This window comes from Strix uralensis, chromosome 3 (assembly GCF_047716275.1).
Source record: "Strix uralensis isolate ZFMK-TIS-50842 chromosome 3, bStrUra1, whole genome shotgun sequence".
Taxonomy (NCBI): domain Eukaryota; kingdom Metazoa; phylum Chordata; class Aves; order Strigiformes; family Strigidae; genus Strix; species Strix uralensis.
Window position 1 is genome coordinate 15956329 of NC_133974.1, and position 14056 is coordinate 15970384.

A 14056-nucleotide genomic window follows, 5' to 3' on the forward strand; every position below is an offset into this window, starting at 1 on the left:
AGGGAAAGATGTGACATTTAAAAACCATACTTGATTACTGAACTGTTATATACTTCACATAACAAAAAACCCCTACTGCAGAGAAGAATTAGTGTAACCTGAACTGAGATAAAGGTTATCCGACTCACACCTTTTAGTTCACAGCATGATGGAGGATTGTACTTATGTTTTGAATGTAATTTTCATGATTTTGGTTACTAACATTCCCAATAGCTTTTTAGCCTAAATCTTTTTCTTAAAAAAACATGTTCATCAGTCACGTGTACTGACTTAGATAGAAATTACTGTTAGAAGGTATGGAATAGAACATTAATCCAGCAGTAGGTTTCCATTACATATCTCAAATCCACTGTGATACCTTGAACTGTCCAATGGTTCTTTTTCTTCCTCTGAGCTAATCTCTATAGGAAACATGTCTTCATCTTCCGATGTGTCGCCAATGTCTTCTCTTTTTAAGCTGTCTATTTTATGGGTAGACTTCCTCCTCTTCTTCCTCCTCTTTTTCACAGAGCTACAGACTGGAGATGTTTCAGTAGAAGGCTGGGATCCATGGGCTTGGGGTGGTACTTGTGAGGATGCACTGGTGTCCAGGTTTCTTATCCTGTCTGTGGAGTTCCTCTTCAGCTGAGCTTCCATTAAAGCAGTTCCCTCAGACAGAATGGGAGATGTGGAGAGATGATAAGGAATTACCTCCTGAGAAAGAAAAAATTTAAACCATGCAACATATTAGTTCCTCCACCAGTTGTAAATCTAGTTCTGAAATCCATGCACAATTGCCAAAATCTAAGCCATTTATTCATCAGAAAAGTAATAAAGATTAGACATCTGGATGCTCAGTATGATCCTATAGCATACGGAAATTGTTCCATAGCTGCACCTCCTTAGACAAGCCAGGAACAATACTCTTAACAAAGAGGATCCTTTGAGCATCTACTATTGGTCAGATTATGGCAAAAGGCTCTATCCACTTGATACTAGATATAGAGCAGAAACAAAATCCTAGTTTATAACCTGAACATTTTGTAAAATCCAATTCTCCTTCACAGTTCAGATGACAGATAGTAGTCAGGTTTATAACTAGGTCACACAAACATAGTCTTATTCAGTCATATATATACATCTTTAGACACTCATGGAAGTATTTCTAGTGATTTTCAGTCACCAAATAACTGTTATCACACAGGAGATTTAAATATAAAGATCAGAATATTTAAACATAAAGATATAGAGAGAAATAGTGCACGTGCACACAGCTCTCACCTGAAACTAGTAGTATCATACTCAATGTAAGAATCTGAAAACTCATCCCACTCCGGACAGTGACAAAAATTGTTGGGATATCTGAAGAGACATGCCTGTAAAAAGCTTTTCTTATGCTACATTATGCGTGGACTGTTCAAAATTATTGTGACCATAACTTATTTAGGCTAGTAGTTAAATTACAGAGCTCAAGAGCAGGCATTCTCTTTTAAATATAATTCCACATGAATAATAGTTGCAAGATCACGTCTTTGGTGAGTACCAGAATTATTGTGTGCACAGATATTTACAGGGCATGTGGACTTTTACTGGCAGTCTGCTGAGTGTATATGTTCAAAGTAAAGATTTCTGCAAAAAACAGGTCCATGGACACATTAACCTCTGTTGTACACACCTTTGGAGCATATGAACATATCTGTACATGTTATTTCTGCTCACACACTGGCACGCACATAAACTATGATTTATTTTCCAGTTATGTGATTACCTTCTTTAGATTTTTCCATATCTCAGCCACTGCATAGTATTGAATTTTCATAGCAGAAGATTGTCCAGAAACTTTCAAAACTATAAAATGGGTAAAGATGTATTTTTCAACAAAATTCCTAAACTCAAAACTGACTCTGAAGAGCAGGCATTGAATTTTTATCAAATTAAAACTAGCTTTGACTCTTACCTGATCATTATCCATCTCCTGCACAAAAAAGGCCTCTCCATTGTCTCCTAGTTTCATGTGCAAATCTACAGCCTCTCCATTAATTTCTATGTCAACCTGGAAGACAATAAATATACTCTTGTATGAAAATAAAATTATTTTAGGTACACAGTTCCTGTTCAGCTATCCTACTGCTGTCACTGGGCAAATGCTTCTCAGGGAAGTGTAGGAAACCTCATAAAAAACATAAAACAGTGAACTTCTCTGTTTCTCTCCTCACCCCTTCACAAGGCCATCAATTGACAAAATGTTTTTTCTAACTCATTCAGCTCATTGCTGGTTTGCTCCTCTACTCAGGAAGGTTTATAGACATTATATAAAGTTCTGAATCTTTTTAAATGTAATTCCGAATGCTTCACTCACAACACAGACCTTTTTGCTCTTTAATTCATAGCCTAATTTTGAATTGTGCAAGAAGTACTTTCACAAGCAAGTTCTTAATATGCTGTCTTTCAAATTCATTAAACAGACTTCTCTTTACATTATGGGAAACTCAAATAAGAAAAATTGTTTTACATTCTCAATGCAATTCACGTGTCTATTTCTTCCGCACATTTATCTCACTGCTATACAGTCCCAACTGTTTCCCTTGCTTCTCAGGATGATCTCTCCCTTTGACTATAATCGTTCTTGGCACCAACTCCATTTTCACTGTATTTTTTTTGGAGACTTGGACAAGTCTACATTTATGTTATACTTCAGGATACAGTATATTATTGTCACGGTAACATTTTCAACTTTTACCCATTCTAAATATTGGAATTTCTTTCTGATTTACGTAAGAGTTGAACAATGTCTGTGATGACATTAGGATCTTTCTGCTGAACAATTATAGCTACATTAGAACCTAGACTATATGTAGTTACAAATTATTTTCTAAAATAATCTGTCGTGCATTACTCACTGGCAACTTCGCATCTGATATCATACTGCTAGGTCATTCAGCCCGGTTACATTTATCTCAAGGTCTTCACTGCTTTTTCTAGCTTCAATTAACCTCAACATTCTGTTAGCTGAAAATATTACTTCATTATTACCTCCCTTTTTGTAACTATCATTGAACAAAGGGGTCTTAATACACTAATGAAATCTAGCATAGGCCCAAATTAGGACATTCAAAATTTTGCTCTATGAAAATAAATGGTACAAATGTCGTGACTTGTTTTGGTTTTATTATAGTCAACGTCTTACAAATTATGCTTTGAAATGCAAGAATCAGTAAACCATTTTAATTGAACCTTGCCTCAATTTGGGCACTTTATAAAGAATGTCTAAAGAAAACCTTGACTAGCACACCACAGAACATTCAGTAACTTTCATGCCATTAGAGTTAACCCACAGACAGACATACCAAAATCATCAGTTTTCTTACCACTTTCTCCCTAGAACGTAGAACTCCCATTTTCCCAAAGCGTACATGGAAAGGGGAACACTGAAGATTTCCATCTGGCTGACGTACAACAATTATATCTATACATCCCGACAACGTGGCTGGGTTTAGTCCCTTATAGAGCTCCTTCACAGTTACAAACACCTGCCCTGCTAACTGTCCAACGTAATTCATGGTTTGGACCTGAAAGGCAAAAGATAGAACAAGTAAGATTTTGATCCCCGCTTTACATTTTAGAGTCATTTGAGACAGAGATTCCAGCAGTGGGGTTTTCTCCTGTTTCACAAATTAACAACTTCACACAGAATCAGGATTTCCCACCTAATTTATTTACAGCTGACGCATGTTTGTAGAGAGCTATTAAAAGACAAAAGCAAAAGAGAGCTTGTAAGTCAGAGAATTGTAACAACTTTCGAAGTTCATAAAATCATTTGCATTCAAAACCACTGTCGGACTTTTAGACTCTGCAGCTCATAAATGTCTCCAAAGCATTAATTCCAAAATAACATCTCCTACCATTTATTGTGCCCTCAACACCAAATATACTTTTCTCATGTATTTCTACAGGCTTTAAGGGCAGGGCAGGTGAATGATTTTAAGCAGATCTAATTTCCCCTACGCTGAAGTCAAAGACTATTTTCCCACTTTACAAGGATTTCTCCTGTTAAAGGATTATTATAATGCATACGCACAATAGGTAAGCATTAAGATTTGACAAGCAACCTTCAATCCACAGCGTCTGAACTTCAGAGTGCTTCCCAATGCAACTTTACTGTTCTCGTTTTAAAACATACTTTTAGTATCAGCAGGTTTATTAAAAATCAGGCATGTGTTGATGGTTGAAGTGATTGGCTTTACTTCCTCTGCTCCTGGATTTATTTAGTATTTAGCATTTAGTGTCCTTCTTCTACTTCATTAATGCATGTGCTGTTCATGATCCATTGATAACACTCCCCTAGACAGGACAGCATGCATACTTAGACATACTTAAAAACTCAGAAACTCTTTTAAGGGCTCTCAAAATATGAATGAATTTAAGCCAATACCTTCCTGAATAGTGGAGATTTTAAGGACTTCCAGTGTCTATTGTTTTCATTATTTTTCCAACACTTCTTGCAGATTCTAAAATACTGATTTCACCAAATTCCTTGTGCACTCAGTATAAAGAGTATGTCTCACATACAAGTTCTTTGCTAGGCTCTACAACATCACCTGGACATCAATAAAGAGACACTTGCAGGTTAGGCAACACTAAAACTCCCGCTAATGGTGATGAGAACATAACTGAGCTCAGTCTAAGAGGCAGTCACCGCACTGAGCTGCACAGCATGTGTTAAGCAGCATCAGCTGCTACAACAGACTCTCTTTCAGCTGTGTTCTCTCATAAACAACAAAAAAAGGTGTGAAATGCTGTAAAAATAGCTTAAATTTTTAACTGTGATTTATACTTAGAAACAAAAAACTACTAAAAGAAAACAGTGAAAGAATTACAGTAAAAAAAATGGAAAGTTAGGAAATGCTGCCATTAAGGTTGGTCTCTTCATGCATAGCTGTTCTAATTAATTAATGATCACCTGTGGTTTTTTCCAAAAGTCCCTCCACATAGGATGGACTGAAGCTTTGCTTTCTTCTCTGTTTCTACTGCAATACATGGGTATCAGGACACAAACCATGCTCTGAAGGAAGATTTATTTATGTTCCTTTGGGCTTTATGATAGGCATCACTACATTGCCCCTGAAAAGAGATGGTGTTTCTCCCCACGTGACAAATGGGGAACTCAATGACAAAAAGATTAACATTCAAACTAGGCACCAATTTTGGAAACCAAAGAGACTTTTTAAAAGTATTTAGTATACAAGATGTTAACTAATGAAAGAACAATCTCTAAATACTCTTTGGAGAAGCATTTCTGCACAGCCCTCAATTAAGGGATCTAGAAAGTGCCAACTACTGAAAAGTCAACATGCAAAAACTTCAAGGCAGAAAGAGCCACGATTATATTCAGTTCTTCAGCATTCAACTGGTATTAGCACTTATGGGCTCCTATTATACATTAGAAACATGCCTTCCTGAATTCAAATCTAGTGATAAGCTGTTTCATAGGGAACTGCGCTTGAAACTCATGCTGCACCCTATGCTGCGTCATGGAACAACAGGTTGGAACAGACCTGTAGAGGTCACCTAGTCCAAAAGTCTGCCCAAAGGAGGGGCAACTTGGACCAGGTTGCCCACAACCTTGGTCTTACTGAGTTCTCAATGTCTTCAAGGATCGAGATTTTTCAGCCTCCCTGCACTCCTGTTCCTGCTTGCCTGTCCTTACAGCAAAAATTTTCTTCCCAATATCTAATCTGAATTTTCTTTGTTGCAACTTGTGCCCGTTGCCTCCTCTCCTATCACTGTGCACTCTAAGATTCTGGCTCCATTTCCTCTATACCCCCCAATAGGTAACTGAATACCTTGAAGACTGAACAAAACCAGCTCTCCCAGACTCTCTTTTTAAGTCATAAACTCTTGGCCCCCTAATTATCTTGGTGGCCATCATCTGATCTCTTTAAAAAGCTGACACCACACAGGCATAGGCCTAAATTCAGAAGTGAGCCTCCAGGGTGACAGATGTCAGCAAACTTTCAAAATTATCCCTTTGCTTTGGAAAAATACTTCACAGTTTCTACTGTGGATTTTTCTAACCTAAAGCATAATAAGAAACACGTTTCTTATTGAGCTAATATTAAATTTAAAGATGGCTACAATTAGACTCAAAATTACATGGTGTAGTTCACCCCAGTTAATGCTTGGTCTGCTGAAGCAACAAAATTTCTAAGTGCAAAACAGCCACAACTTCCTTGGTGGGGAAGGAGTTGCTGGGACAGTACATACACCCCACTGTTCAGGAGAGTTATGGGCAAACAATCCAAATATGAGGACTCACACATCCTCTTAACAAGTTACACCAGGAGGTCTCCTAAACTCCTAAACAGAGAATTTTGCAACTAATCTTGTTCACAACAAATCTTAGCTGCACTGCCTGCACTGTTTTAGGACACAGAGATTATTTTTATACTAGTGAATTAAAAAAAGGTAGACACCATCCTCAAGCTCTGAGGCCAACTGGCACAGCACAGCTTGCTTCCATACAGTGAAAGACTCTGATGCCTTAAAAAGAAAGTGCCGCATTCAAACCGTCAGCTGGTGATGGACACTCCTTTCAAGCTGGGCTGAACCTGACTTGTGCAACAAAAACACTGCAGGATTAAAAGAAAAACTGGAAGACTAATCACATAAAACCTACTTCCTCAGGAAACTAGACAGAAATGGTTTTGTATTTCATATGTAGCAAACAAACGATGCTGTAGCAAAAAGGGGGAAGAATTCAGGAACTGGACTCGGATGTAGGCCCTTTATCCTAACTTTTATACATGCCAACCAAAGCTGAGACTGTAGTCTGAGGTTTGTAAATTTATACTCCAAACCTAAAGTCAGTCCATACTCTGCCAGTACTCCAGAAAACCAAAATTCCTCAAACCCCAGAGAGACTGCCTGTGGTTTTGGAGCAACATTTTACTCTGGCTACTCCAAGAAGTCTTTCACTTACTAAACAGGCAGCAGCAACTTCAGCAGTAAACATGAGTTTACGTCATGGGTTAAACCCCCAGTGCCTCCTTGATAATTATACTGAATTTAGTAAAATTCTTCTTCTCACACCATACTAGTGGACATAGAATAGAATATTTTTTGCTGCTAGGAAAATTCAGAATCCTTTTGATCTAAGCTTGCAGCAAGTGAGAACAGCGTGTACTGCTTCTGTCAGGATTTTCAAATGGCTTGAGTTTTGGTCTTCGCCAGGAGAGACTCCACAGCTCTATATCATGCATCCATTATGAAATTAGAAGTATTTTGTAGTATAATTCTTAATGTCAATTTAACTAGCATCTCCTGCCAGGAAGCTCAGAAAATTTCCAACTCTTTTGATGGAAAGACAGCAGTCATTTTCCAGAATTGATCATCCCATGGAAAAACAAATGAAAAATAAATAGCTAGGTGTTCCGTTATTATTACTTAACTTAGCAAAGATTGACCTAACAATGTTAATTCTTTAAAGTCCCACTCTACTGGATGCCACAGTAAAATCAAATGCACCGTCATCTGGATAACCCACTTCTTTCATACAGATACACCAGACTATGTCCTCTAATTCCACAGAAAAAGCTAGTAATTGTACCCTTAGTGGCACATTTTTTACAGCCTAGCTCTTCCTCATACCATTTCATCTTTCTTTACCGTATTTTGTAAAATAAAATACTGAAAGTCATATGACTAAAGGCCTTTTTTCCCTTCGCCAGACCCAGTGCCTCCTCAGATGCCACAACACAAGGCATAACAGGTTAGATATCCACACACACCCAAATTACTTAGGGATATAAGTGCTATTCAACATGCTCTAAAGATAGTTTTTGAAAAAAACCCATGATTTAGGTAGCATGCTGTAAGGGTAATTAAAAACTATAGGAAAACACCAGTACAGAAGATTTTGAAGAGCAGGACAAACATCTGTTGGGACTGGTTTAGGAACAGGCAACTGTAATCTCTGGGACAGAGACTGTCACTGTGTCTGTGTCCAAAGCAGTAAACCAAATCGTATCACATCACAGACCTGACCACTACAATTCGGTCATCTATACTGAATCTATTTAAATTACAAAATCTGTTTCTGGTACATTTTAGGCACAGGCCAACAAGCACTCTCCCAACAATTCCCAGGCACAGCTAATGAGATAAAATGGACTAGGGACTACTCCCAAGGCCAGTTTAACCGTCATCACCTTCTTCTAAAGGTTAAGAGAGCTTTATAGAATAGATGTGAATAGATGGTGGTAGCTGGTCTGGCCACCATTGACTTTGGCACCGTTTCGTTCACTAGCAGGGATGTAACATTTAGGTTCCTTTCAGCACCTTTTCTCCAGTTCTACAGTTATGACTCTGCAGGGGTTATGCAGGCCATGATAGGAAGATTTGCAGCAATGGTAAACATAACACAAACCAAGTGCTTAGCACAAAGAAACACAACACATGCAGACACACCTTTCAGTTACGCTTTTCACACCCGATGTCATGATGAGACCCTGGTTCACGACTGAAGTGATAAGTATAAGCACAAAACAAATTGACTTTCCTAAGAACTTCTCCATTCAACTTGTGAAATGGTGAAAGGGAGCCAAAAATTGATGGGCTAATGTTCAGTTAAAATAAATCACTGCAGCTCTGCTGCTGACACTGAACCTATGACAGTTTTACAAACCTGATCCATCTGGTCCCCTGATCTGCCCTTGGCTTCTGTTTTGAAGATGTAAAGCTTGAAGGAGACCAGACTATATTTGGGAACCAGATTGTGGCCCCTTCAAGAGAATTACTCCTCATTCACAAAAAAGTAAATTATAATATTTCAAAGGCTCCTAGGTACTGCCACTCTATTATTACATATCATTTATTTTCTTGACTCTGAAGCAGTTCAGTTTTGTTTCCAGTACTGAACACCAACTCCCTCTACGGCAGTTAATGGAATTTTACTATTGACATATTCTTTACCATGAAAAACAGTATCAGAGGTTACATTCTAAAAAAGATTTATGATAAAAATGTAGGGATTTTTTTCAAAACTAAGCTTAGCCTTCATGTCTGTACCACAACCATAGCAATGATGACTTCGTAACTACAACAGCACACAATAACTATCGTTCTATTATTTTTAAGAGGTACTTCTGTTTATTAGTAAATGCTCAACACACTGTAAAGTCACTAATGCTGTGTGACCATCACATTCAAACCTCTTAATATTTTAACTCATTTCAGGTTGGAAACTGAAAATCATTAAGAACTTTCAAAAGCCTTTTTCTTAACTATGTGTTAGCTCCCACAGCAATCCAACCCAAGGTCACTGTCACGAATTCCCATCCCACTTTTTTGAGTAAATTCCCAGCCAGAACCCCAAAGTTATACTTTACTCAGAGCAAAATCAGATCCTGGATTTACTTTCTCTAGAGAAGCCGTAAAGACACTGCACAGGACTTTAGGAGACCTCAGTTTAGGTTCCTGCTTTCCTACAAGATTCCCACACAGCCTTGGGCAAGTTACTAAGGCTTAGATTTTAGAGGGTGTTTAACTCCCTTTGGCCTCAAGCAGGGTCTATGACTGTGGCTGTACCTCAACTGCAGCATGCCAAGCTCATCAGAGTGAGACACAGACAAGCACTCTCCTTGCACATTTCTTTTTCCTGGGAAAGGAAACCTGGACACATGACCCAGAAGGGATCCACAAACAGCCATGACCCTGATTTGGACAAGGTGTTGAGGGAGAACTCCAGAGCACTCTGCTGAGCAGGGTGATTCCGGTTGTTCTGTAAATACAAGGGTGAGCTCCGTTCAAACCTGATAATGTGCCCATTTTTTCTAGACTTCCCCATAGCCACAGCAGCGTGGGACAGACTGCATTCCTGCAAGTGATTTGACAATACGTCTGGTCAATCAGGAGACTGCATGTCCCAAATCAGAAAGCAACATGCAGCATGTGGCTGCTGGCTCTATACCAGAGTAAGAGCATTTTGCTTCCTTCCAGCTAAATCTCCAGAAATATTTTAGGTTTGGGATTATTCTGGGCTTAATTCTATTAGGAACTATTTGACTCCTACTCCAAGTTAGCCAAGACCAGTGCCAAAAACCATGACTTCTTATAATGGCCAGAGAGTCAAATGGATCAAATGTCAAACTTATCTTCCAAGCTGCCAGTTCCTTCCAGAACCCATACACTCATAGTCACTCACAGATAAGGACTCTGACTATGAGATGACTTTTCACTTGGTTCTGGTATTGCACTATCTTTCAAATAGTTGAAACATTACTTGGTCCAATACTTCACCAAGTCCCCATACAGGACAGAATATTTTCTTGAGAGCAGATGAAGTCAAAAATTCAAATTTAAGACTCAAACTTGCCTTTAATGAATGTTCAAACGAAGGGAGGACTGGCCTATAGTCCCACAGTCAGGGCTGGCACTCAAGAGTCCAAGAGAATTATTTCATGGCCAGTTGAAGTTTACAACCATGGTCCCCACACCAACCTCCCAACCATACATTCCTAACCCTCCCAAATCTTGCCCTTGTGTCAGCACTTAACACCACTAAAGCCATAGAAAAATAATTTCCAGATGGATCAATGGGATGATCTGACTCACCACATAACCATACAATCGCTAGTATTAACTAAAGAGAGAAGCTGAGAAAGAATCGGTGGTGGGTAGCACCAGGGACACTTCTTTTGGCATTTCAGGCAATCTCGAAATCGTACCTCAAGACTTCTCCTTTCCCAGAGATCTCCTGGACACCCTTCCACATTTCCCTGGATCTCTCTGCGCCTCAGCTTCCCAACCATACGGTGCTTCCCTCCTCATGGAGACACTCTGAGGGAACATACACAAGGGCTGACAGCCCTTTGGACTGACGCTGCATAAATAGGGTCAAACTCTACAACAAATTGAAAAGTACAAACTAATGCCTGAAACCAAGAACTTCTGAAATAACTGGAGAATATATGGTAGGTCACATACTGTGCTGCCCTGTGCTACTGTTGTGATGTCAGAGAAGGAACATAAATCAGAGTGGAAGCACAGCAATAGCTTTACACTATGCTGATACCACTAGTGACTTGGCATCCTTACTTTCAGTGGGACTGGAAAACAAGTTTGTCCATTAGGCCATAACTTTACATTTTCCACATTTTCAGAGTTTAAAGTAAGTTCTTACTGTATTTCAACTGCTTTTGATGATGGCTGTCTGTATGTGTGTTCATAGATAAACAAATGTACGCACCTGCACATCCTCAGGTATGGAAATGGGCCAAAGACTAAAACTTGCCCCACTCCCTTACAATAGACCACATGAGTCAGGTAAGTAGATATTATCAGGTAGTCTATATTCTGCATTAAGTAATTGGAGCTATCAGGAAAGCAGAAAGTATCTAAAACCATTAGAAGCTATTTTCATGGCTTTTTGCCTAAAATCATACCATAATTATGTTGAGTCTTTCCCATCTTAGCTCCTTCACTGTCTCCCCACTTTTTCTCCAGTTCTTTTCGTGGAATTAGGCTTATTTTACTGTAACAGGAGTACATGCATCTGACTTCTAACTGGGTACACTGATGACAGCAAAACCTTATCTATGTACACTAAACGTTTGCCAGTATTTGTTTCCAAGGACAGCAGAGACACCAGTAAAGCCACCTAGAAAAAAAAATAAACAAACCACTCCAAAACACCCTCCAGACTCCGAACCAAATCAGAGGTCAATAGATCTACCAAGGTTGAGGACTTTACATGTGAAAGGAAAAATGATCTGCTAGTCTGCAACATCAATGCTGAGATCCTGTTATCAGTGCAGGCCTCTACACAATTCCGCTTTTTGACAGAGATAACAAAAATACTGCAGTTTTGTCTCCTCCCCGCCTCCACAAGATACATTCCTTTTTCTTGAAGGTTGAGGAAATACACTAATCAACAGAAAAACTAATAGCTGTTCTGGGGTGGGGGGGGGAGAAGAATCGCATAAAAGAAACCCAAAATATCTGAAAGTTTAGTTTCATATGTAGCAATTGCACTACTGCCAGCCAGGCTCTGCTGTGCCACTAAATCCCTCCAGCCTGTCACTGCTTTCATTATTGCATCTCAGGGAAAGTATTAACGAAGCAGTGGTACCAATGCAGCAATCTGCACCAGCAGTTGCCAGCCAAAGGCAAGGAAAATATTATTTCTAACGTGAAAGGGAAGCAGCGCACTGGACTTCAGCAGTTCACACAGCTCGGCAGGAGCCGGGACCCCAGACCGACCCCCCCCGCAGCGCTGGGTACCTCCCTCTGAAGATACACCAGCAAAGCATTCGATCTCCCTCTAACCCCGCGCACAAAGCGCTGCCAAGCCCACACAAACCCAACAGCTCCGCTGCCTGCTGCCACTCCCCAAAGCCAGACTCCTCGGCAAGGAAAGGCAGATGCCGCGGGCGGCCGCCCGGAGCCCCGCCAGGACCGGCGGGATGCCCAGGCCGGCGGGACCCGCTGCCTCCACCGGCTCCAGCCCTCGGCGGGGTAAGCCAGGCCGTCCCCGCCCGGCTCAGCGCCGGGGCGCAGTGCTCCCCTTCCTCCCGCTCCCCGCGGCGGCCGCCCCAAGTCCCGGCACCCACCTCTGCCGCCCGCCGCCTCCCCGCGGCTCCGCTCGCCGCCGCCTTTCTGCGCGCCGCCCGCCGTGGCGACAGGGACGCACCCGGCTGCCCGGCAGTGCCGCCCCGGAGGAGGGACCGCAGCACCGGGAGAGGGCGCGGCGGGGCGGGGAGAGCGCCCCGGGCCGGCGCTGGAGCTGCCCCTGCCCGACCCGCCTCCCGCCGGCGCAGGGCGGCGGCGGTTGGGCCCCGGCGGCGGGGCGGGGCGCGGCGGGGCGGGGCGGTGGCGATTGGGCCCCTGGCTCGACGGCCCCGCTGCCTGGCGGCGCTGAGTCAGCGCGGGGCGGTGGCGCCCTGAGGGGACCCCGCGGCTGGGGGCGGCCGCCGGACCACTCGCCCCCGCGGGGCCTCTCGTGGGTCGCCTCGGAGACCGGCGGGGGCAACTGCGCTGCCCGCTGCTCTGCCGTGGCCGGCGGCGAGCTTCGGCAGCTCAGGGTATATTTTTATTTATTTAGGCCATTACTTCAAGCTTGAAACGATAATCACAGAAATACTTTTTTTTTTTTTTTTCCACCGGCTCTTGTCAGTCGATGTCAAAAATGTTTCACAAAGGAGGCATCTTTATTCAGGTTGGTAGATGGGAAGGCCAGAGAGCAGAGAGGGCTGATGGGCACCGACTGAGGCCACAGCTCCCAGAGCACAACACTCACGGCCGTAGGAAGCACTTCTTACAGTGTCATAAATAAATGCTATGAAATAAAGTTTTTTCCACCAGATGGATACCAGCTCCCTTCCACTTAAACCATATTGTAACATCCTTTAACACGGAGTGCCTTAGAGAAATAGGGAAGTGGATGTCTGTGATAAAAATTAACTGATAGAGGAACCTTCGAGGCTTTTTTCAGGCCTGTTTACAGAAGGCGGAAGAGGGCAGTGCTAAGTGTAAAACAAATGAGCAGGAAACAGTAACACGGGAAAAAGAGGACAAAGAATATGCACAAAAAAAGGATCAAAGTTCATCAGCTGAAGAAGCATTTTAGGCTTGAAAACAAGTTTTTCAGAGCTGGATTTTGTGCATTTACATGTTCTAGTCCCCAAAATGTTCACTGAAGCCTAGAAAGAGTTTCTTGTCGAGTAATTGGCACTTAAGCCTTCCGTTTTCTATTAACTTTCCAGTTATACTGTAAAGCAATCCCCATGCAATCTCCTCCAGGTCCTCACACAATTGTAATCCTTCAAACTGTTTTTCTGTGGCACATCTTCCTCCTGTAGTTGTGTTAGCTCTGTCTCCACATTGGCTAGTCTTTGTGCAGCGCACAACTACAACAGAACCTCCGGGTGACGGGGCCTGGTGCGCACTCACAGACTTGAATCCCTGCTTCTTGTTCTCCTCCATTCCCACTTACACCGATGAGTTCACCTCAATTTTAGAATAAAAAAGTCAGTGAAGACAGTTTCGGCCCAGGCATAACAAACAAGGGTCTTGACTTAAT

At 41.7% G+C, this 14056-nt stretch overlaps 1 protein-coding gene across 4 annotated transcripts in view; it reads right to left on the bottom strand.

Moving 5' to 3' along the window:
- The window catches only part of LPIN1 (lipin 1), a 55478-nt gene extending 42788 nt beyond the window's left edge, over positions 1 to 12690 (bottom strand). For 3 of the 4 annotated variants that reach the window (XR_012628005.1, XM_074861550.1, XM_074861548.1), the window contains exons 1-4: positions 10704 to 10816; positions 3348 to 3548; positions 1937 to 2032; positions 359 to 693 (exon numbers count right to left, since the gene is read on the bottom strand). Coding sequence is in view for 3 of the 4 variants with exons in the window: in XM_074861550.1 (XP_074717651.1) it covers positions 359 to 693; positions 1937 to 2032; positions 3348 to 3548; positions 10704 to 10787 (716 nt within the window). In the remaining variant the exon portion in view is untranslated. Of the gene's footprint in view, positions 1 to 358; positions 694 to 1936; positions 2033 to 3347; positions 3549 to 10703; positions 10817 to 12587 lie in introns of those variants that run through there. The other variant, XM_074861549.1, reaches the window with a different exon arrangement.
- Between the last annotated feature and the right edge of the window lie 1366 nt (positions 12691 to 14056).